This window comes from Erythrolamprus reginae, chromosome 5, assembly GCF_031021105.1.
Source record: "Erythrolamprus reginae isolate rEryReg1 chromosome 5, rEryReg1.hap1, whole genome shotgun sequence".
Lineage (NCBI taxonomy): Eukaryota > Metazoa > Chordata > Lepidosauria > Squamata > Dipsadidae > Erythrolamprus > Erythrolamprus reginae.
In genome coordinates this window covers 7,835,983-7,857,733 of record NC_091954.1, presented here as the reverse complement: position 1 = coordinate 7,857,733, position 21,751 = coordinate 7,835,983, and the positions used below count along the sequence as shown (strand labels likewise).

Here is a 21,751-nt window from a genome sequence, read left to right as displayed (position 1 = left end):
TAAAATTTATGCATGGTATGTTAGTATGTATGATTGGTTTCTAAATTGGGGTTTTAAATTAACTTAAATATTAGATTTATTTACATTGTATTATTATTGCTGTGAGCCACCCCGAGTCTGCGGAGAGGGGCGGCATACAAATCTGATTAATAAATAAATAAATTAGATTCTTCCATATGCTGAGGGTACAGAATCTGCCAGGGCCAGGGTAGGCAAAATTGTCTCCTCTATGACTTGTGGACTCCAACTCCCAGAATTCCCGAGCCAATCATGCTAAGTCGGGAATTCTGGGGGTTGAAGTCCACATGTCATAGAAGAACCAACTTTGTCTACCCCGGTGGCAGGGGAACCATGTAGACACCGAAATCAAGAGTGCTAAGTGAGAAAAGGTGACCAAGGTCCAGTATTGAGTTCTTACTGAAACGGGGAGGGGGCACTACACCGCTAGCAGAAATGGAGCTGCTAGTGACTCTTAGTGACCGTCTGGTGCGTGCGTGCATCGGAGCAAGATTTGGCTTCTACATATGCTCAGGAAGCAAAATCCTGCAAGAGGATGCGCGCAAGAATAGATTTCGGCAATTTTTTTCCTTCCGCGCAAAAAAAAAAATCACTGAAATCTCACACAACATAAAACAGTGCATAGTGAAATGTGCCCACCACCCCGACACACACACATACACCACCACCAAATCGGGAGTCTTTCTTATATAATCCACTTTGACCCAAGAGCAATATAACTATTTACATATTATAGAGTGATTCCAATTTATTTCTTATTCTACTCATCATATATCGTCTTACCTTGTCCCACCGTCCCATCAGTTGTCTCAATTCAGTTTCATTATCCAAATTTATCCTTTTAGCCGTAATTTCAAATTGAATGTGGTCCACCATGTACCTATACCAATTTTGCATTGTCCATTTTGTCGCATCCTTCCAACCCAAAACGATTACCGCCTGAGCGCTTTCTATTGCTGCTTGTTTTATTTCTCTAAATTCTCCCATCACATTGCTTTTAACTAGTACTGCCATTTCCTTAGTGATTGTCCATTGTGTATTTAGCATTCTATTGATGTCCTCTTGCACTTTTTGCCAAAATTCCTGCACTATTGGGCATTCCCAAAACATATGCATAAACACTCCTTTATCTTGACACCCATGCCAACAATTCCCCCTAACCTTCTACTGAAAGTGTGCGAGTTGAACGGGAGTAAGATACCACTTATGTAATATTTTCCTTCTCATTTCCCTGATTCTTGTATTTTTAATTTTCCTTATATTTTCTACTATATTTTCCATCTCTTGTACCTCTACTTGTATCTCATTTTGCCACCATTTAGTCAAGCCTTCAATCATGTCCCCATCTGATAGCACTAACAACTTATATATATATATATTGGTTGCTTGCGTCTTTATAACCTCACTTTTTTCTCTTATTGTTTTCTCTAACCCTGTCTCCTCCCTCAATAGTACTTCTTTATTCTCCCTTTCGTTAAGATATTTACATATTGCATTTATTTGTAGCCACCTTCCCTTACCTAACCACCATTCTATACGGTTTCTACTTGGCCTGCCATCCTTCTCATATAACTGTTCTATCTTAGTTATCCCTCTTCCCTTCAACTCTCCTATAACCCTATTTAAGTTCGTTTCATTATCTCTATTTATTACACAAAGCGATGACAGTTTAGATTTATATAATCCTATTTTCCCCTGCCCTTTTTTCCAAATTTCCATAGTCCCTTTCATGGGACCTATTAATTTACCTAAGTCGCTCCTATAATAGGCAGTCTCCATTACAATCATAAGTTGAGGACTACCCATTGTCTCCTTCAAGGGTCGTAGACAAAACGGAACTTATTGGCTTTGAAACTGAGCCTTTTTTGGGAAGACTCCTAGTTGACTCTTTTCTATTAAACCATGGATGTCATGTGACGTATTTATTTATTATTTATTAGATTTGTATTGTGACTTCCCCCACCCTTCGCTAAACCGAGTGGGGGCGGCCAGCGCATGACCCATCCGGCACGTGGGCCACAGGTTCGACACCCCTGCATTAAACCAAAACTGGAATGGGCTTTTTTCATTTTGAACTCGGCGCACTTAAAACAACCTTTTCCCGGCTGAAATGTCGCTTTTAGAGTTGCTTTGTATAACGGAGCACCTGGAAAAGCAGTGCTCGAAATGTCCCATTTTGCTCCAACTGTGATTTCATCTCAAAACGAAGCTCCCCAAACGCGCATATTTTGTTTCGAACTCAGAATCCTCAAAGGACCTCTATTTTCTATGTCTCAGTTTGCACACTGGCGTGGAATTTGACTGTCGTTACTCCGGTCCCGGAGACTTCGGGTGGAGAGCAAGAAAACACAGCCCTGTCTGTCAAAACTGAAACAGATGTTTTTACATTAATTTTATCTGAAAATAGACTCCGGCCCTTGATTTTTAAACTAGCCGTTCTTTGATTTAAAAGCAAGAGTGAATTATTTGTGGGAGGACATATTGTAAACCTCATGCCTGCTCAATCCTCACAGGTCCAACGATAAATTTGATGGACATTGGAAACAATACTCAGAAGAGGGTAGCAGAATTCAATACATTATCAATAATAACAAAAGTGCAATAAATTTATAATTATTTTATTAATTGGGCTTTTATGCCGCCCCTCTCCGAGGACTCGGGGCGGTTTACAACATATAATGAAACAATGTATAATTTTATTTATTTATTTATTTATTTTATTGGATTTGTATGCCGCCCTTCTCCGTGGACTCGGGGCGGCTAACAACAGTGACAAAAAACAGAATGTAAAAATCCAATACTACAACAGCTAAAAACCCTTGTTATAAAACCAATCATACGTACAAACATACCATGCATAAATTATAGAAGCCTAGGGGGAAAGAATATCTCAGTTCCCCCAAGCCTGATGGCAGAGGTGGGTTTTGAGGAGCTTACGAAAGGCAAGGAGGGTGGGGGCTATTCTAATCTCTGGGGGGAGTTGGTTCCAGAGGGTCAGGGCCGCCACAGAGAAGGCTCTTCCCCTGGGCCCCGCCAACCGACATTGTTTAGTTGACGGGACCCGGAGAAGGCCCACTCTGTGGGACCTAACTGGTCGCTGGGATTCGTGCAGCAGAAGGCGGTCCCTGAGATAATCTGGCCCGGTGCCATGAAGGGCTTTATAGGTCCTAACCAACACTTTGAATTGTGACCGGAAACTGATCGGCAACCAATGCAGACTGCGGAGTGTTGGTGTGATATGGACATATTTAGGGAAGCCCATGATTGCTCTCGCAGCTGCATTCTCTACGATCTGAAGTTTCCGAACATTTTTCAAAGGTAGCCCCATGTAGAGAGCGTTACAGTAGTCGAACCTCGAGGTGATGAGAGCATGAGTGACTGTGAGCCAATTAATTAAATAAAAAATCTAAAAAATCCAAGCCATAAAAAGCAGCCAGTCCCATTCAATCAACCTTCTCTCAACTCCTTCATCGGCCAGGGGTCAAGAATCTTAATAGCCCCAAGCCTGGCAGCACAAATGAGTCTTAAGGCTCTTGCAGAAGGCAAGTAGGGTGGGGGCAGTACGAATCTCCGGGGGGAGATAGATGATTCCAGAGGGCTGGGGCCCCCACAGGGAAGACTCTTCCCCTAGGACCCGCCAACCAACATTGTCTACTTTACGGGACCTGGAGAAGGCCGACTCTGTGGGACTTGACCGGTCACTGGGATTCATGCGGCAGAAGGCGGCCTGCAGATATTCTGGCCCTATTCCATGCTCTTCCTTTCTCCTGCACAAACTAATATATAATATTTATTTCATTTCATTTTATTGGATTTGTAGGCCGCCCCTCTCCGTAGGCTCGGGGTGGCTAACAACAGTGATAAAAACAACATGCGACAATCCAATACTAAAGTAGCTAAAAACCCTTATTTTAAAACCAATCATACATACAAACGTACCATACATAAATTGTAGAAGCCTAGGGGGAAAGAATATCTTAATTCCCCCATGCCTGATGGCAGAGGTGGGTTTTGAGGAGCTTACAAAAGGCAAGAAGGGTGGGGGCTATTCTAATCTCTAGGGGGAGTTGGTTCCAGAGGGTTGGGGCCGTCACAGAGAAGGCTCTTCCCCTGGGTCCCGCCAAATGGCATTGTTTAGTTGACGGGACCCGGAGAAGGCCCACTCTGTGGGACCTAATTGGTCGCTGGGATTCGTGCGGCCGAAGGCGGTCCCGGAGATATGGGTTGTTGTCCCCATCAGTGGAGGAAGAATTCTGCAAGCAGTCAGTCACCAAATAATGGCAGATTGGGACACCCAACCCAGCTGGTGACAGTGCCCTATCTTTATTCTCCTCTCAATTGACTAAGCTCATTGTGGTGGGAAGCCACCAGCAAAGACCTGCCATCTTCCACTCTCTGAGGCCGTCGCAGGTGTGCACGTGTCTGACGGGCAGGCGCACGCCCATCGGCACAAGATTTGGTTTCTGCGTACACCCAGTGAGCGAAAACTTGCATGAGGATGTACACACGAGCGACATTTCGGTGATATTCGCTGATATTTTTGCTTCCACGCATGCACAAAGCCAGCAAAACTCACTGAAATCCCACTCGTCTTCACACAAGATTTCGCTTGCTACGCATGCGCAGAAGCCAAATCTCGCATGGGGCACGCGTTTATGTATCGGGGGCGCACAGCTGCATGAGCATTCCACAAATCACTACCGGAGCGTAGCACCTGACCGTTCCGGTAGCAGACCATCTCTAGAAGCCACCTGGAACAGTGATGGCGAACCTTTTTTTCCTCGGGTGCCAAAAAAGCATGGATGTGCACTATCATGTGTGCGCAAGTGTCCACACCCATATTTCAATGCCTAGGGAGGGCAAAAACAGCTTCCCCCACCTCCCCCGGATGCTTTCTACAGGCTGGAAACGGCCTCCGGGACCGCCTTCTGCCGCACGAATCCCAGCGACCGGTTAGGTCCCACAGAGTGGGCCTTCTCCGGGTCCCGTCGACTAAACAATGTCGTCTGGCGGGACCCAGGGGAAGAGCCTTCTCTGTGCTGGCTCCGACCCTCTGGAACCAGCTCCCCCCAGAGATTAGGATTGCCCCCACCCTCCTTGCCTTTCGCAAGCTCCTTAAAACCCACCTCTGCCGTCAGGCATGGGGGAACTGAAACATCTCCCCCTTGCCCATGTAGTTTCTGTGTATGATTCGACTATGTGCTTGTTTTTTATATATTGGGGTTTCTTTTGGATTATTTAACTTAAAACTGTAATTTAGATTGCTAAATATTAGATTTGTAACTATGTATTGTTTACCATTGTTGTGAGCCTCCCCGAGTCTACGGAGAGGGGCGGCATATCAATTTATTATTTATTATTTATTTATTGTTATTTATTAATCAGATTTGTATGCCGCCCCTCTCCGTAGACTCGGGGCTGCTCACAACAATAATAATACAACTCCTACCCTCAAAACGTCACTACAGAGCACTGCACACCAAGACAACTAGACACAAGAACAGTTTTTTTCCGAACGCCATCACTCTACTAAACAAATAATTCCCTCAACACTGTCAGACTTTCTACTAAATCTGCACTTCTATTCTACTAGTTTTTCTCATCATTCCTTTCACCCATTTCCTCCCATGTTGACTGTATGACTGTAACTTGTTGCTTGTATCCTAAGATTTTTTTAATATTGCTTCTTCATTGCTTATTTGACCCCTATGACAATCATTAAGTGTTGTACCACATGATTCTTGACAAATGTATATTTTATTTTATGTACGCTGAGAGCATATGCACCAAGACAAATTCCTTGTGTGTCCAATCACACTTGGCCAATAAAATTCTATTCTATTCTATTCTATTCTATTCTAAACAAATCTGATATTTAAGTTAATTTTTAAAAAACCCAATTTAAGAAACCAATCATACATACTGATATACCATGCATAGATTTTATAAGCCTAGGCGGAAGGGAAAGTCTCAATTCCCCCATGCCTGACGACAGAGGTGGGTTTTAAGGAGCTTACGAAAGGCAAGGAGGGTGGGGGCAACTCTGATATCTGCGGGGAGTTGGTTCCAAAGTGTCTAATCTAATCTAATCTGTTTCCCAAATTCTGGTGGGCCCAGTAGGCTCGTGTTTCATCTTCCCGAGGCTCCAAAGGATTCCCTAGGGTAAAAATGCCCTCTCCCATCCCCCTGGAGTCTCTCTGGAAGTCAAAAACGCCCTCCCAGAGCCTCTGTGCGAGCCACAAATCACCTGGCCAGCACAACTGTGCATGTTGGAGCTGATCTAAGGCAACAGATTGCCTGCCAGTAGATTTGGCTCTGCATGCCACCTGTGGCACCCATGCCATAGGTTCACCATCACTGACCTAGAACATGATATACCATAAAAAAAATCAGGGCTGCCTACACGAATATCCGCAGTGCCAAACCCATTAGCCAATGATGTACCCGAAGAGGGATAAACAGCTGTCTTAATCACATGTAAGAAAAGAATAGCATCCTAATGCATGTATTGTTTGTCAAGAAGAAGTCCATCAATAATTGTATAATTATGACATATTAGATTTGAGTATCTATTGTAGATGATTTATTTTTGTTCATATCTCCATCTGTGGGCACTTCAGCTCCTTTTTAATGCCTTTGTGAAGACAACTGGCAGTGTTTGCTTGTCAATTGCAGTGACTTTTTTTTTACAGTGTTAACTGTGGATTTTCATACACTCTAAATATGTCAAGTTCCTAACCATTATATGTGAGGCGTTTGCTTACACGAGATAGGAGCTATATTTAAACTTTGAAAACTTGAAAATAAAATGTGCCCTAAATAAAGAACCTCTGTGGTTATTTGTGAATATATTATGTACCTCTTGCTGCGTGTTGGGAAATGTGAATTGTGTGAGGGAATGAGAGTAGCTAAATTACCTGATTATTGAGGACTAGCAACATGGTGTGGTGTGCCACAAGGGTCTCTTCTGGGTCCTATTCTTTTTAATATGTTTGTGAGTGACATAGGTGAAGGTCTGGTAGGGAAGGTTTGTCTATTTGCCGATGACTCTAAAGTGTGCAATAGGGTTGATATTCCTGGAGGGGTCTGTAATATGGTAAATGATTTAACTTTACTAGATAAATGGTCAAAGCAATGGAAACTGCAGTTTAATGTTTCCAAATGTAAAATAATGCACTTGGGGAAAAGGAATCCTCAATCTGAGTATTGCATTGGCAGTTCTGTGTTAGCAAAAACTTCAGAAGAGAAGGATTTAGGGGTAGTGATTTCTGACAGTCTCAAAATGGGTGAGCAGTGTGGTCGGGCGGTAGGAAAAGCAAGTAGGATGCTTGGCTGCATAGCTAGAGGTATAACAAGCAGGAAGAGGGAGATTGTGATCCCCTTATATAGAGCGCTGGTGAGACCACATTTGGAGTACTGTGTTCAGTTCTGGAGACCTCACCTACAAAAAGATATTGACAAAATTGAATGGGTCCAAAGATGGGCTACAAGAATGGTGGAAGGTCTTAAGCATAAAACGTATCAGGAAAGACTTAATGAACTCAATCTGTATAGTCTGGAGAACAGAAGGAAAAGGGGGGACATGATCGAAACATTTAAATATGTTAAAGGGTTAAATAAGGTCCAGGAGGGAAGTGTTTTTAATAGGAAAGTGAACACAAGAACAAGGGGACACAATCTGAAGTTAGTTGGGGGAAAGATCAAAAGCAACGTGAGAAAATATTATTTCACTGAAAGAGTAGTAGATCCTTGGAACAAACTTCCAGCATACGCGATTGGTAAATCCACAGTAACTGAATTTAAACATGCCTGGGATAAACATATGTCCATTGTAAGATAAAATACAGGAAATAGTATAAGGGCAGACTAGATGGACCATGAGGTCTTTTTCTGCCGTCAGTCTTCTATGTTTCTATGTTTCTAGATGGCACTTACTGTCCTACAGATTTAAGGTGGGGGAGGGGTAGAAATGGCTGAATTTTTCACTTCACAAGAATTCTGTGTTCTTGTATCAAACTTCATGTGATTATTTAAACCTTGTAGCAACCTACATACTTTCCAACTTCTGTGTAGCATCACTCAACATTCGTTGGATGAGAATTTGGGCTTCTGCTTGTGACTCAAGACTGCGTAGACTCAACTCAGTAGGCATCTAGTTTGTTTATTATTTTTATTTGTTTGTTTTGTCAAGTATGTATTGGTGGTATACAAAGATCTAACAATATTTATATACATGATACTAGTAAGAGAGACTGGGAACGGAAGGCACACTGGTGCACTTATGCACACCCCTTACTGACCTCTTAGGAATCAGAAGAGGTCAACAGTGGATTGTCTAAGGGTAAATTTTGGGGGGTTAGGTGATGATTTATTTATTTATTGGATTTGTATGCCACCCCTCTCCGGAGACTCGGGGCGGCTAACACCAATAATAGAACAGCATATAATAATAATCGAATACTAAAAACAGTTAAAAGCCCATTATTATAAAAGCCAAACATACATACAGACATACCATGCATAAAATTGTAAAGGCCTAGGGGGAAAGAGTATCTCAGTTCCCCCATGCCTGGCGGCAGAGTTGGGTTTTAAGCAGCTTACGAAAGGCAAGGAGGGTGGGGGCAATTCTAATCTCTGGGGGGAGTTGGTTCCAGAGGGCCGGAGCCGCCACAGAGAAAGCTCTTCCCCTGGGTCCCGCCAAGCGATATTGTTTAGTTGGCGGGACCCGGAGAAGACCCACTCTGTGGGACCTAACTGGTCGCTGGGATTCGTGCAGCAGAAGGCGGTCCCTGAGATAATCTGATGATACTACAGAGTCAAGTAGTGAGTTCCATGCATCAACTACCCGGTTACTAAAGTTGTATTTCCTGCAGTCGAGTTTAGAGTGGTTTACTTTAAGTTTGTATCCGCTGTGTGCTCGTGTGTTGTTGTGGTTGAAGCTGAAGTAGTCATTGAGAGGAAGGACGTTGTAGCAGGTGATTTTATGGGCTATGCTTATGTCGTGTTTAAGGCGACGTAGTTCTAAGGCCAATTTCTCCCAAGTTCACTGAGAGCATATGCACCAAAGACAAATTCCTTGTGTGTCCAATCACATTTGGCCAATAAAGAATTCAATTCTATTTTTCCAAGTTGTTTTGAAAAACTGGTCCATACATTGTGACCTGAGCAGTTGTGGGAACTGGATAGTTTAGCAATCACTTTGGGGAGTGTTTTATTTATTCCACTGAATTTTATTTTTCTTGGCATGAGGTTAAGACTATACAGCTCTGCAGTCTCATTGAATTCCAAGATCAGAGAATTTCTTCCAGAGTGGTCAGTTTATATCTGAGGTTTATGGATTAATAGTTTGCAAATCACTAACATGTTTCATTGGACAAAATAAGAAATACGAGGCGGTTAAGAAGAAGCCACAAGCAGAACGTATAGTCTAGTTCAGTTGCACGGCTAAAAGAGGAATTAATTTTTTTTAATTATATTTTTCAAAAAACAAGACAAAACATTAATGTACATACATAGAAAAACAACAAAACATACAACAAAAAAGGAGATCTAATCGTTCCGCTCTTAGTAGAAATCTCTAAAGAAAACCCTTTGTTAATCAGATCATACTAAAAGGAAAAAAGAAAATATTTGTATTTGTATTTATTAGATTTGTATGCCGCCCCTCTCCATAGACTCAGGGCTGCTCACAACAATATAAAAAGACAATGTAAACAAATCTAATATTAAAAACAATCTAAAAAACCCCAATTTAAAGAACCACTCATACATACAAGCATACCATGTATAAATTCTATAAACCTAGGGGGAAGGGAAATTTCAATTCCCCCATGCCTGACGAGAGAGGTGGGTTTTAAGGAGCTCGCGAAAGGCAAGGAGGATGGGGGCAACTCAGATATCTAGGGAGAGCTGGTTCCAGAGGGCCGGGGCCGCCACAGAGAAGGCTCTTCTCCTGGGTCCCACAAAACGACATTGCTTAGTCGACGGGACCAGGAGAAGGCCAACTCTGTGGGACCTTACCGGTGGCTGGGATTCGTGCGGCAGAAGGCAGTCCTGGAGATATAGTTATATTTTTCTATTATTTACAGGTATTCCTATTATTTACAATTTTATAGTAGCACACTATATTATTCTTGTCCAGAGAACCAAGTTTGTATCTCAGAACAATTAGAGATAGGATTAGTTAGAATTCTTCCTCCCTTTAAAAACATAAAATTCTGAATGGGGAATCTGATTATATAATGGGGAGCATTACATCAGGTACATATGATTGCAGCAGAATGATTCCGTTTGGGTTAATTATTCAATTAATATTTCCAAAAACAAAAATGCTTTAAAGTGGGTCTTACGTTCAAATCCAGAGGTCCCCAAACCTAGCAATTTTAAGACCAATTTCCAGAATTGAAGCAATGCAAAAATGATATTGAGACTTTTTTAAAAGTGCAGAGAAGAGCGACAAAGATGATTAGGGGACTGGAGGCTAAAACTCATGAAGAACGGTTACATGGCTAGTTTAATGTAAAGAAGAACCAGGGGAGACACGATAGCAGTCTTCCGGTATCTCAGGGGTTGCCACAAAGAAGAAGGAGTCAACCTAGTCTCCAAAGCACCTGAGGGTAGAACAAGAAGCAATGAGTGGAAACTAAACAAGGAGAAAAGTAAGTTAGAATTAAAGAGAAATTTCCTCAAAGTCAGAACGGTTGATCATTGGAACAGCTTGCCTCCAGAAGTTGTGAATGCTCCAACACTGGAAGTTTTTAAGCAGATACTGTATTGGATAACCATTTGTCTGAAGTAGTGTAGCAGGGGTTTGGACTAAAAGACCTCCAAAGTCTCTTCCAACTCTTTGTTGTTGTTGTTGTTGTTGTTGTTGTTGTTGTTGTTTTATTATTATTATTATTATTATTATTATTATTATTATTATTATTATTATTATGTCAGTACAACACAGCAAACGAGATCACTATGCTGGATTCCATATTTCATCACCAGTCGGGCACTTCCCAAGCACCTAGGACTGCGTGATGTAACGGCGAATTATGTTTGCCGATCCCAGTAAAGCGGCCTTTTGCAAGTGACAGATGGAGATTTTGTCAATTCCCATGGTTTTCAAATGTCCGCTGAGATTCTTTGGCACTGCGCCCAGCATGCCAAGTACCACTGGGACCACTTTCACGGGCTTATGCCAGAGTCATTGCACCTCGATTTTTAGATCTTCGTATTTCACTATTTTCTCTAGCTGCTTCTCCTCAATTCTGCTGTCTCCTGGGATTGCGATGTCGATGATCCATACTTTCTTTTTCTCCACGATCACAATGTCTGGTGTGTTATGCTTCAGAATTCAGTCAGTCGGAAGTCGGAAGTCCCACAGTAGTTTTGCTTGCTTATTTTCGACCACTTTTTTGGGCTTATGATCCCACCAGTTCTTTGCCACTGGTAAATGGTAGTTCCGGCACAAGTTCCAGTGGATCATCTGTGCCACAGCATCATGTCTATGCTTGTAGTCAGTCTGTGCGATCTTTTTGCAGCAGCTGAGAATGTGATCAATTGCTTCATCTGTTTCTTTACAGAGTCTGCACTTTGGATCGTCTGTTGATTTTTCAATTCTGGCTTTGACAGCATTTGTTCTAATGGCCTGTTCTTGTGCTGCCAGTATTAGTCCTTCTGTCTCCTTTTTGAGTGTTCCACTTGTAAGCCATGACCAGGTCTTTTCTTTATCCACTTTGCCTTCAATCTTCTCCAAGAACTGTCCATGCAATGCTTTGTTCCGCCAACTGTCCATACGACATTGAGTTATATTTTTTTTCTGAACTGGTCCTTAGTTTGCTTCACCTTGAGAAGCTTCCTATTGTTGACCTCCATCAACGCTGACTCTTTGCTCCCCTTCACATTATTATTATTATTATTATTATTATTATTATTATCATCATCATCATCATCATCCTCCTCCTCCAGCCAGGATATCTGATCATTTGCTAGCTGAGGAGTTCTGGAAGTTGAAGTCTACAAGCATAGTTCCCTCTAAGCTGAGCAGTGAGCAATGGCTCACTTAAAAATCATCATCAACTCAGAGTTTTTCAAACCTGCCCAGAACCCGAGAGAGAAAGAGTGAGAGGGAAAGAGTGCCGCCCAGTCCCGAAGGGACTGCCGCTCAGACACTATACTTTTCCGCCCACCCCCCCAAAAAATTAGAGGGAACACTGTCTACAAGTCTTAAAAGTTTGAAGACCTCTGTTCTAATCTACCGGTATATTCTGGGGCCTAGGCAGGTCAGTAGGTAATTTTATTTCAAGCCCTTAGTTTGCCTGTGGTTTTAGCAGTCCAGTTCCCAGGCTGATTGCTCTCCTGTTTTCCCATCCTCTGGCCAGACAGTCTCCCTAGGGGATTATCTTATCTCGTTCTCCATTCCTATCATTTTTTTTGCCGCCCGTTAGATTTAGTATCTGTCAGATATAACCCATTTCATAGGCCTGCCATTCAGTACCTCTGATAGTGGCCTCTCTCACGGCAGTGTATCTGGGTGAATTGGAGATTCCCATTCATCCATCAACTTTGTTAAGAGATAGACTTTCATCGCTAGGTGTTTGACTTTCCTTCCAGACCTCTGTGGAATAACAGCTTCATCCAACTATCTAGTGTAATTTGGCCTTTCTGTCTTGATGTGTCTATATCGCTCAGCTTTTTAGGCAGAGCCCTCTTTATTGAGATCCTTGTTCAGTAGATAGGTTTCTCCTTCACCCAAACAGTTCTTGGAGGTGTCATTTACACAACCTTTCACAAGAATCCATTATTTTTGCAGTCAGCTTTAGGGCTTTCTGCTACATTGACTAGGTTCTGTGTTAGCAAAAACTTCAGAAGAGAAGGATTTAGGGGTAGTGATTTCTGACAGTCTCAAAATGGGTGAGCAGTGTGGTCGGGCAGTAGGAAAAGCAAGTAGGGTGCTTGGCTGCATAGCTAGAGGTATAACAAGCAGGAAGAGGGAGATTGTGATCCCCTTATATAGAGTGCTGGTGAGACCACATTTGGAATACTGTGTTCAGTTCTGGAGACCTACAAAAAGATATTGACAAAATTGAACGGGTCCAAAGACGGGCTACAAGAATGGTGGAAGGTCTTAAGCATAAAACGTATCAGGAAAGACTTCATGAACTCCATCTGTATAGTCTGGAGGACAGAAGGAAAAGGGGGGACATGATCGAAACATTGAAATATATTAAAGGGTTAAATAAGGTTCAGGAGGGAAGTGTTTTTAATAGGAAAGTGAACACAAGAACAAGGGGACACAATCTGAAGTTAGTTGGGGGAAAGATCAAAAGCAACATGAGAAAATATTATTTCACTGAAAGAGTAGTAGATCCTTGGAACAAACTTCCAGCAGACGTGGTAGGTAAATCCACAGTAACTGAATTTAAACATGCCTGGGATAAACATAGATCCATTGTAAGATAAAATACAGGAAATAGTATAAGGGCAGACTAGATGGACCAGGAGGTCTTTTTCTGCCGTCAGTCTTCTATGTTTCTATGTTATGGGTGTGGAGCAACACCAGCAGACGACATGGCTCCTCAAATCAACACAGACCGTGGAAACCTTTGCACCTCATTAGGAAACCAAGGACCCAGAATATGGAGGAAGAATGGAGAAGGCGCACACTGCAAGAAGCTTGAAGTCCAGTGTAACATTTCCACAATCTGTGTTGATTTGGGGAGCCATGCCATCTGCTGGTGTTGGTCCCCTCTGCTTCATTAAGTCCAGGGTCAACGCAACCATCTACCAGGAGATTTTGGAGCGCTCCATGCTTCCATCTGCATACAAGCTTTATGGGGATGGTGACTTAAATTTTCTAGCAGGGCCTGGCACTGCCCACACTGCCCAAATCACCAAAACTTGCTTCAATGACCGTGAGATTATTGTCTTTGATTGGCCAGCAAATCCATCTGACTCGAACCCCATAGAGAATCTATGGGGCATTGCCAAGAGAAAGATGAGAGACATGAGACCGAACAATGCAGAAGAGCTGAAGGCACTTTTGAAACATCCTGGTCTTCCATTATACCTCAGCAGTGCCACAGGCTGATAGCATCCATGCCACGCCGCATTGAGGCAGTAATTGCTGCAAAAGGGGCCCAAACCAAGTACAGTAATACCTCGTCTTACAAACTTCATTGGTTCCCGGAGGAGGTTCGTAAGGTGAAAAGTTTGTAAGACGAAACAATGTTTCCCACAGGAAACAATGTAAAATCAATTAATGCGTGCAAGAAAAAAACCTCGCAAAAACAGCGCTCCGCTGGGCGGCGGCGCCCAGCTGTCACCTTTTGAAACAGCCGGGCGCTTCTCAGCGTTCTCCTGAATGCCGAACCCGGAAGTTCGGCCAAAGTTTGGGTTCGGGAGGCCGCCGAGAAGCCCCGCCGCCCGGCTGTCGCCTTTTGAAACAGCCGGCCCGGGGGTCTTCTCGGCGTTCTCCCGAACGCTGAACCCAGAAGTTCAGCAAAAGTTCAGGTTCGGGAGGACGCCGAGAAGCCCCGCCACCCGGCTGTCAGCTTTGCAAAAGAGCCGCGGAGCTGTTGACCGGTCAGGAGGCTCAAACGTAGGTCAGGAATCAATTCCATGGGCGGAGCTTTGACGTCACGAAGACGTCCTTCCTGGAGTCCACGTTTCGGCCGGCCAGGAAGGATGTCTCCATGACGTCAAAGCTCCGCCCAATTATGACAAATCATGGCTTGAACTGTCTTGCCTTGTATGTTATGATTATCTCTCATACATTACATTTCGCCTTTAGGTTACATTACTGAAATGAAAGAACGTTTGCACAATATTATAATTTTTCGAGTCTCACCTGTATCATCTCAGTTCCTTTAAGCTTCAGTAGCCGGCCAACATAAGTCCTATTCAAATCAGCAACGAAGCCATTGTAAATGAAAGGATACGATTCTGTTGGCTTCTGAATGCACATAGATAATCGAGGTCTGCTTGCCCCTGTGATCCATTTTTATTAGGGTTTCTCCCCCCCCCCCCCCAAAAAAAAAATACAGTGATACCTTGTCTTACAAACTTAATTGGTTCCGGGATGAGGTTCTTAAGGTGAAAAGTTTGTAAGACGAAACAATATTTCCCATAGGAATCAATGGAAAAGCGATTAATGCGTGCAAGCCCAAAATTCACCCCTTTTGCCAGCTGAAGCGCCCATTTTTGCGCTGCTGGGATTCCCCTGGGGCTCCCCTCCATGGGAAACCCCACCTCCGGACTTCTGTGTTTTTGCAATGCTGCAAGGGAATCCCAGCATTGCAAAAACGAGCGCTTCGCTGGCAACGGAAGTCCGGAGGTGGGGTTTCCCAGCGAAGGGAGCATCAGTGAAATTGCAGCATTGCAAAAAGACGGAAGTCCTCGAAACCCCACCTCCAGACCTCTGTGTTTTTGTGATGCTAGGATTTCACTGAGGCTCCCCTCGCTGGGAAACCCCACCTCTGGACTTCTGGTGCCAGCGAAGTGCCCATTTTTGCGATGCTGGGATTCCCCTGCAGCATCACAAAAACATGGAAGTCCGGAGGGGTTTCCCATGGAGGGGAGCCTCGGGGGAATCCCAGCAGCGCAAAAACGGGTGCTTCGCTGGCAATGGAAGTCCGGAGGCGGGGCATCCCAGCGGCGGTGGTGGGTTTGTAAGGTGAAAATAGTTTGTAAGAAGAGGCAAAAAAAATCTTAAATCCCGGGTTTGTATCTCGAAAAGTTTGTATGACGAGGCGTTTGTAAGACGAGGTATCACTGTATAATAATTTGCAATTTTTAACCTGAAAAAAAGTTCTAGAGCTGCGGCAAAGGGTTTTTGCCAAACTGTTTCCTTTTTCTTTCCTTTTCGTGCCCGAAAATAACTGCCTGAACTATTTTATTTTGGAGATTTAAAACAAAGCATAAGCCCAGGAAAGCTTTCAAAGAAAAGTAATTAGAAATGACAAGTTGTGGCATAAACCTGACAGCATTCAGGAAATATGCAGGATGGATTTTTTTTATTTTTTTTTTCATTTATGCCTTCTAGCATGTTTATTTTTGTGTTCATAATGAGCCGTTCTTTATAGCTAGAGTTCTTTTTTTTTAATCTCCTACTGTAGATGACAGTGGGTGTCTAAACCCTGCTCCTTTTTTTTTTATGAGTATCTTTATCTCCACGTCATGCTTTTAAAGGTTTGCTATGCAAACACGCGATTCAGGAGCTTTGGGTAGAAAAGGCCTGTCACAACTGCGATTATAATAACTAGCATCCTAATGAGTTGTGCTCCATATGTGGAAAATAATCCATAAACTAAACTGTTACATAATTTATATTAAAATGTGCATGCAATTATTTTGAAAGGGGGTAAATCCTATACGTTCCCAATTACAGTGGCAATTAAGTGAAATTATGTGGATACTAATTAGATGATCCTAAAGGATCATAGACTTGTGTACTTAATTATCAGAGGAACAATCAACAACTCGTTTAGGATGAATAAATTTATTTCATTTGGAGAGGCTGATACTGCTGTAGTTTCTCCTGCCGCCCTCGTGTTTGGGAGATAATTCCATTGAGAGCGGTGTGATCTTCCCTGTATTTTCATGAGTATACTTAAAGAACAGAATGTAACCTTTGGAGATTAGCATAAATTTCAAATCTCATTGTGCCTCGGAAAGATATTTTTAAAAACCCATTATTCTTAATAAAACCCAGTTAAGAAGACAGCAGTGTAAGAAGCAGCCAAAACTAGAAATCTTTGAAGAATGTAAGTAAAGGCTGGGTAGTTTCTAAAGCAGAGGTCCCCAAACTTGGCAACTTTGAAGACACGTGGACTTCATAGCTGGTTGGAGAATTTTATTTATTTTTTATTTATTTATTTTGTCCAATACACAATGAGGGTTTTAGTGGGTATATATCAATATACACATAGTAAAATACATGATGAAGGTTATAGAGGAGATACTCATGGTAAAATATATCTAAGAAATAATAGAAAAGAAGATATAGGAATAGAATATATCAATGAAAGAATAGAAGAAGAGATATAGGAATAGAGGAAAGGTATAGCAGATATAGGAGAGCAATACGACAGGGGACGGAAGGCACTCTAGTGCACTTGTACTCGCCCCTTACTGACCTCTTAGGAATCTGGATAGGTCAACCGTAGATAATCTAAGAGTAAAGTTTTGGGGGTTTGGGGATGACACTATGGAGTCCGGTAATGAGTTCCACGCTTCGACAACTAAGTTACTGAAGTCATACTTTTTACAGTCAAGCTTGGAGCGGTTAATACTGTATTAAGTTTAAATCTGTTGTGTGCTCTTGTGTTGTTGTGGTTGAAGCTGAAGTAGTCGCCGACAGGCAGGACCTTGCAGCACATGATCTTGTGGGCAATACTTAGATCTTGTTTAAGGCGTCTTAGTTCTAAACTTTCTAGGCCCAGGATTGAAAGTCTAGTCTCATAGGGTATTCTATTTCGAGTGGAGGAGTGAAGGGCTCTTCTGGTGAAGTATCTTTGGACATTTTCAAGGGTGTTAATGTCTGAGATGTTGAATTCTGGGAGTTGAAGCCCATAAGTCTTAAAATTACTAAGTTTGAAGACCTATGATATAGTCTTTGAGGAGTAACTGATGGGAACCTGTTATTCATTCATTCATTCATTCATTCATTCATTCATTCCTAAATCCTAAAGAATTAAAGAGTGAAACTATTACAGGTTTAACTGAGCATACATCTCATTCACAGTTTGAGTTTTATCCTAAATGACTACTCATGCAAGGTTTTATCCTAAATAGAATAGAATAAAATTATTTATTGGCCAAGTGTAATTGGATACACAAAGAATTTGTGCATGTGCTCTCAGTGTACAGAAAAGAAAATAAAGATTTGTCAAGAATCATGTGGTACAACACTTAATGATTGTCATATGAATCAAATAAGCAGTGAAGAAACAATCAATATGAATAAAAATCTTAGGATACAAGCAATAAGTTACAGTCATACAGTCCCAAGTGGGAGGAAAAGGGTGATAGGAATTATGATATAACTCCAAGTGAACCAAACTTCTGTGAAATCAAACTGTCCACTTAGGAAGCAACACTGATTGACAATCAATTACACCTGCTGTTGTGTACATTCAACTTTGTACAGAACGAAGTATTCAATGAGAATATTTAATTCATTCAGATCAAATGTGTTCTTTGAGTGTTCCCCCTTTGTTTTTTTGAGCAGTATATTTTATGTACATTGAGACCATATGCACCACAGACAAATTCCTTGTATGTCCAATTATTATTATTATTATTATTATTATTATTATTATTATTATTATTATTAATTAGATTTGTATGCCGCCCCTCTCTGTAGACTCGGGGCGTCTTACAGCAATGATAAAAACAATATATAATGACAAATCTAATAGTTAGAATCTAAAATAACAATAATACATTTAAAAAGTCTTTAAAAAAAACAAAAATTACATTTGGCCAATAAAGACTTATATTCTATTCTATTTTTCTATTCTATTCTTGCTTTCCCTATATGAATGGGTCTCCCTATATTTATCTGTAACAATGGGGTTTCACAGGCAGGGAGATTCAAGATTGCAGCTCTCTGATAAACTGGTTTTACTGCACACATTAGAAAGCCACAAAGATTCTGCAGTTTTTGGCTCAAATCTATATGTGGCCCTGGTTCAATTCCTGCCTGAGCACCTAGATGAACTGACTCCGTTTCCTAGTGGGAAGAGCGGCCAACATCTGGCCATGGTTATTGCAAAGCCTTGACTGTTTTCAGCCTGGATCCGGCTGGCCCTCATATCCAAGCCGCTTACACAGTTTCCATAAACATTTTGATAACTCAACTCTTTGGTTGCTTCCTATTACATTACCCTGGTTATTTACTTAGATTTTTAAAATAAACACAGTTGTTATAAACCTGGATCTCCTGTTACAGCAGGGTTATTCCTTCATCTCGCTATTGTAATTTATACCATATGAGTGTTGTCTGACATGCAGCCTTTTTAATTTTCATAATTCGCACATCAACAAGGTGTTAATGGCATCATCACGCCCTTTTTAAAAAGCATCTCTGTTCCTGAGGGCTGTGCATCTATTCTGTGACTTTAAACTCGTAGGTTACGTGAATAATGGCATGTTTGAATACACCGTTTTTAAATTTCAATTAAAAAACTTAAAAGCAATTTCCAATTTATTTATTTATTTATTCGATTTTTATGCCGCCCTTCTCCTTAGACTCAGGGCGGCTTACAACATATTAGCAATAGCACTTTTTAACAGAGCTGGGCTATTGCCCCCACAATCTGGGTACTCATTTTATCCACCTCGGAAGGATGGAAGGCTGAGTCAACCTTGAGCCGGTGATGAGATTTGAACCGCTGACCTTCTGATCTATAATCAGCTTCAGTGGCCTGCAGTACAGCACTCTACCTGTTGCGCCACCCCGGCTCATCAATTGCTGGAAATTGAATGGATTTGCAAAAAAAAAGATGCAAACAAAACTAGAAAACATTTCCATCAAATCTATCCGGCCAAATAGAACCTACCATCCAGGTTTTTTTTTTAAAAAAAGGGAAATAGGTATCATTTAGGGCAGGGGTCTCCAACTTTGGCAACTGTATTCCCACCCTCAAAACGTCGCTACAGAGCACTGCACACCAAGACAACTAGACACAAGAACAGTTTTTTCCCGAATGCCATCACTCTACTAAACAAATAATTCCCTCAACACTGTCAAACATTTTACTAAGTCTGCACTACTATTACTACTAGTTTTTTCTCATCATTCCTATCGCCCATTTCCTCCCACTTAGGACTGTATGACTGTAACATGTTGCTTGTATCCTAAGATTTGTATTAATATTGATTGTTTCTTCATTGCTTATTTGACCCCTATGACAGTCATTAAGTGTTGTACCACATGATTCTTGACAAATGTATCTTTTCTTTTATGTATGCTGAGAGCATATGCACCAAGACAAATTCCTTGTGTGTCCAATCACACTTGGCCAATAAAGAATTCTTTCTTTCTTTCTTTCTTTCTTTCTTTCTTTCTTTCTTTCTTTCTTTCTTTCTATCTACCTACCTACCTTATATAATCTGTCTGTCTGTCTACCTACCTACCTATCTATCTATCTATCTATCTATCTATCTATCTATCTTATCTAATCTGTCTATCTATCTTATCTAATCTGTCTGTCTATCTATCTACCTACCCACCCACCTACCCACCCATCTATCTATCTATCTAATCTATCTTTAAGACTTGTGGACCCTTGACAATTTTATGCATGGGATGTTTGTTTGTATGTTTGGTTTTATAATAAGGGGGTTTTTTTTAGTTGTTTTAGTATTGGATTGTTACATGCTGTTTTAATTATTGTTATTAGCCGCCCTGAGTCTATGGAGAGGGGTGGCATACAAATCCAATAAATAAATTATTATTATTATTATTATTATTAATAATAATAATAATAATAATAATAATAATGTATTAGATTTGTATGCCGTCCCTCTCCGCAGACTTGGGGCGGCTCACAACAATAATAATAACAATGTGCAATGTAACCAATCTAATATTTAAAAGAAAGTATCTAAAAACCCATCATTTAAAAACCGTACATCACAAGCATACCATACATAAAACTATATAAGCCTGGGAGAGATGTCTCAGTTCCCCCATGCCTGGCGATATAGGTGGGTCTTAAGCAATTTACGGAAAACAAGGAGGGTGGGGGCAGTTCTGATCTCTGGGGGGAGTTGATTCCAGAGGGCCGTGGTCTGAGAGTGTTTTTGTCTTTCCTTTTAGAAAATGAAGTGAGAACTTTCCCAGTCTTAATTAGTGACCAGAGTGAGATAATTGACACTAACGGAGCCGGAGATGCCTTTGTTGGTGGTAAGTACCTTTTGCATGTGATTCTGTTTTGAGAATCTTCCTGTTCTTTCCCCCTTCTCCTCCTTAACGTCCCCTTGACTTCATCAGACAATGTAATGACAAGGATCGGTCTGTTGTTGTTTCCCCACCACCGCCCATCAAAGAGCATCCATGCTTGTTCTTAGCAAGCCTTCATTTGCATCCCAAGAGTCTGTTTTAATGGATTGTTAATTCTCTCAGGGAAGAAAAACGTGTTGGCACCTTTGCAGATAATGTGCTGTTAAGCAACATCTATATTGTTTTCACAAGTTTAATTGTGCCTGTCAGAATGTTGCGTAAACAAAACGGCCTCAAATATGCTTTGTAGAGTCCTCCAAATTCTACCCTGGCTTTAAAACCTTAGCATCATGTTGCTCTTCCCTTTTAGCAGGTTGTGGCGAATGTTGCAGAGTATGAAAATAACTAACATTTGAACCTTAAACTTCCCCACCCACCCACCCACCTTACTGCATCTGTTTCCTAAGCTGATGGCCTGTACATGCCCCTCTCTCAAATGATACGTTTTAAGAGAAATAGCAGAACATCTGCTCCGATTTATATCCGATCTCAATTGATTGATTGATTTTTTTTTAATATTGGGAAAGGATGAAAGATGCAACTCTCAGGCTCCGTTGTTTGAAATGTCTCAAATAAATCAAAACCTCGTGTAGCTGCAAAGTTATCGTATTGACAATAAATCTCTGCATCTTCCAGCAACAGCCTCTTTCGCTTTGAAAATGGTAGTACTGAAAAATCTTACAAGTTGTCCACAACACTTTCCTTGTTTTTCTCAAAATATCGTATTTTGTTCTTGTT

At 41.5% G+C, this 21,751-nt stretch overlaps 1 protein-coding gene across 2 annotated transcripts in view; it reads left to right on the top strand.

Moving 5' to 3' along the window:
• ADK (adenosine kinase) overlaps nt 1-21,751 on the top strand; it is a 311,940-nt gene that overhangs the window by 269,069 nt on the left and 21,120 nt on the right. For both annotated transcript variants that reach the window (XM_070752037.1, XM_070752039.1), the window contains exon 10: nt 20,831-20,917. In XM_070752037.1, the coding sequence (XP_070608138.1) occupies nt 20,831-20,917 (87 nt within the window). The remainder of the gene's footprint in view (nt 1-20,830; nt 20,918-21,751) is intronic.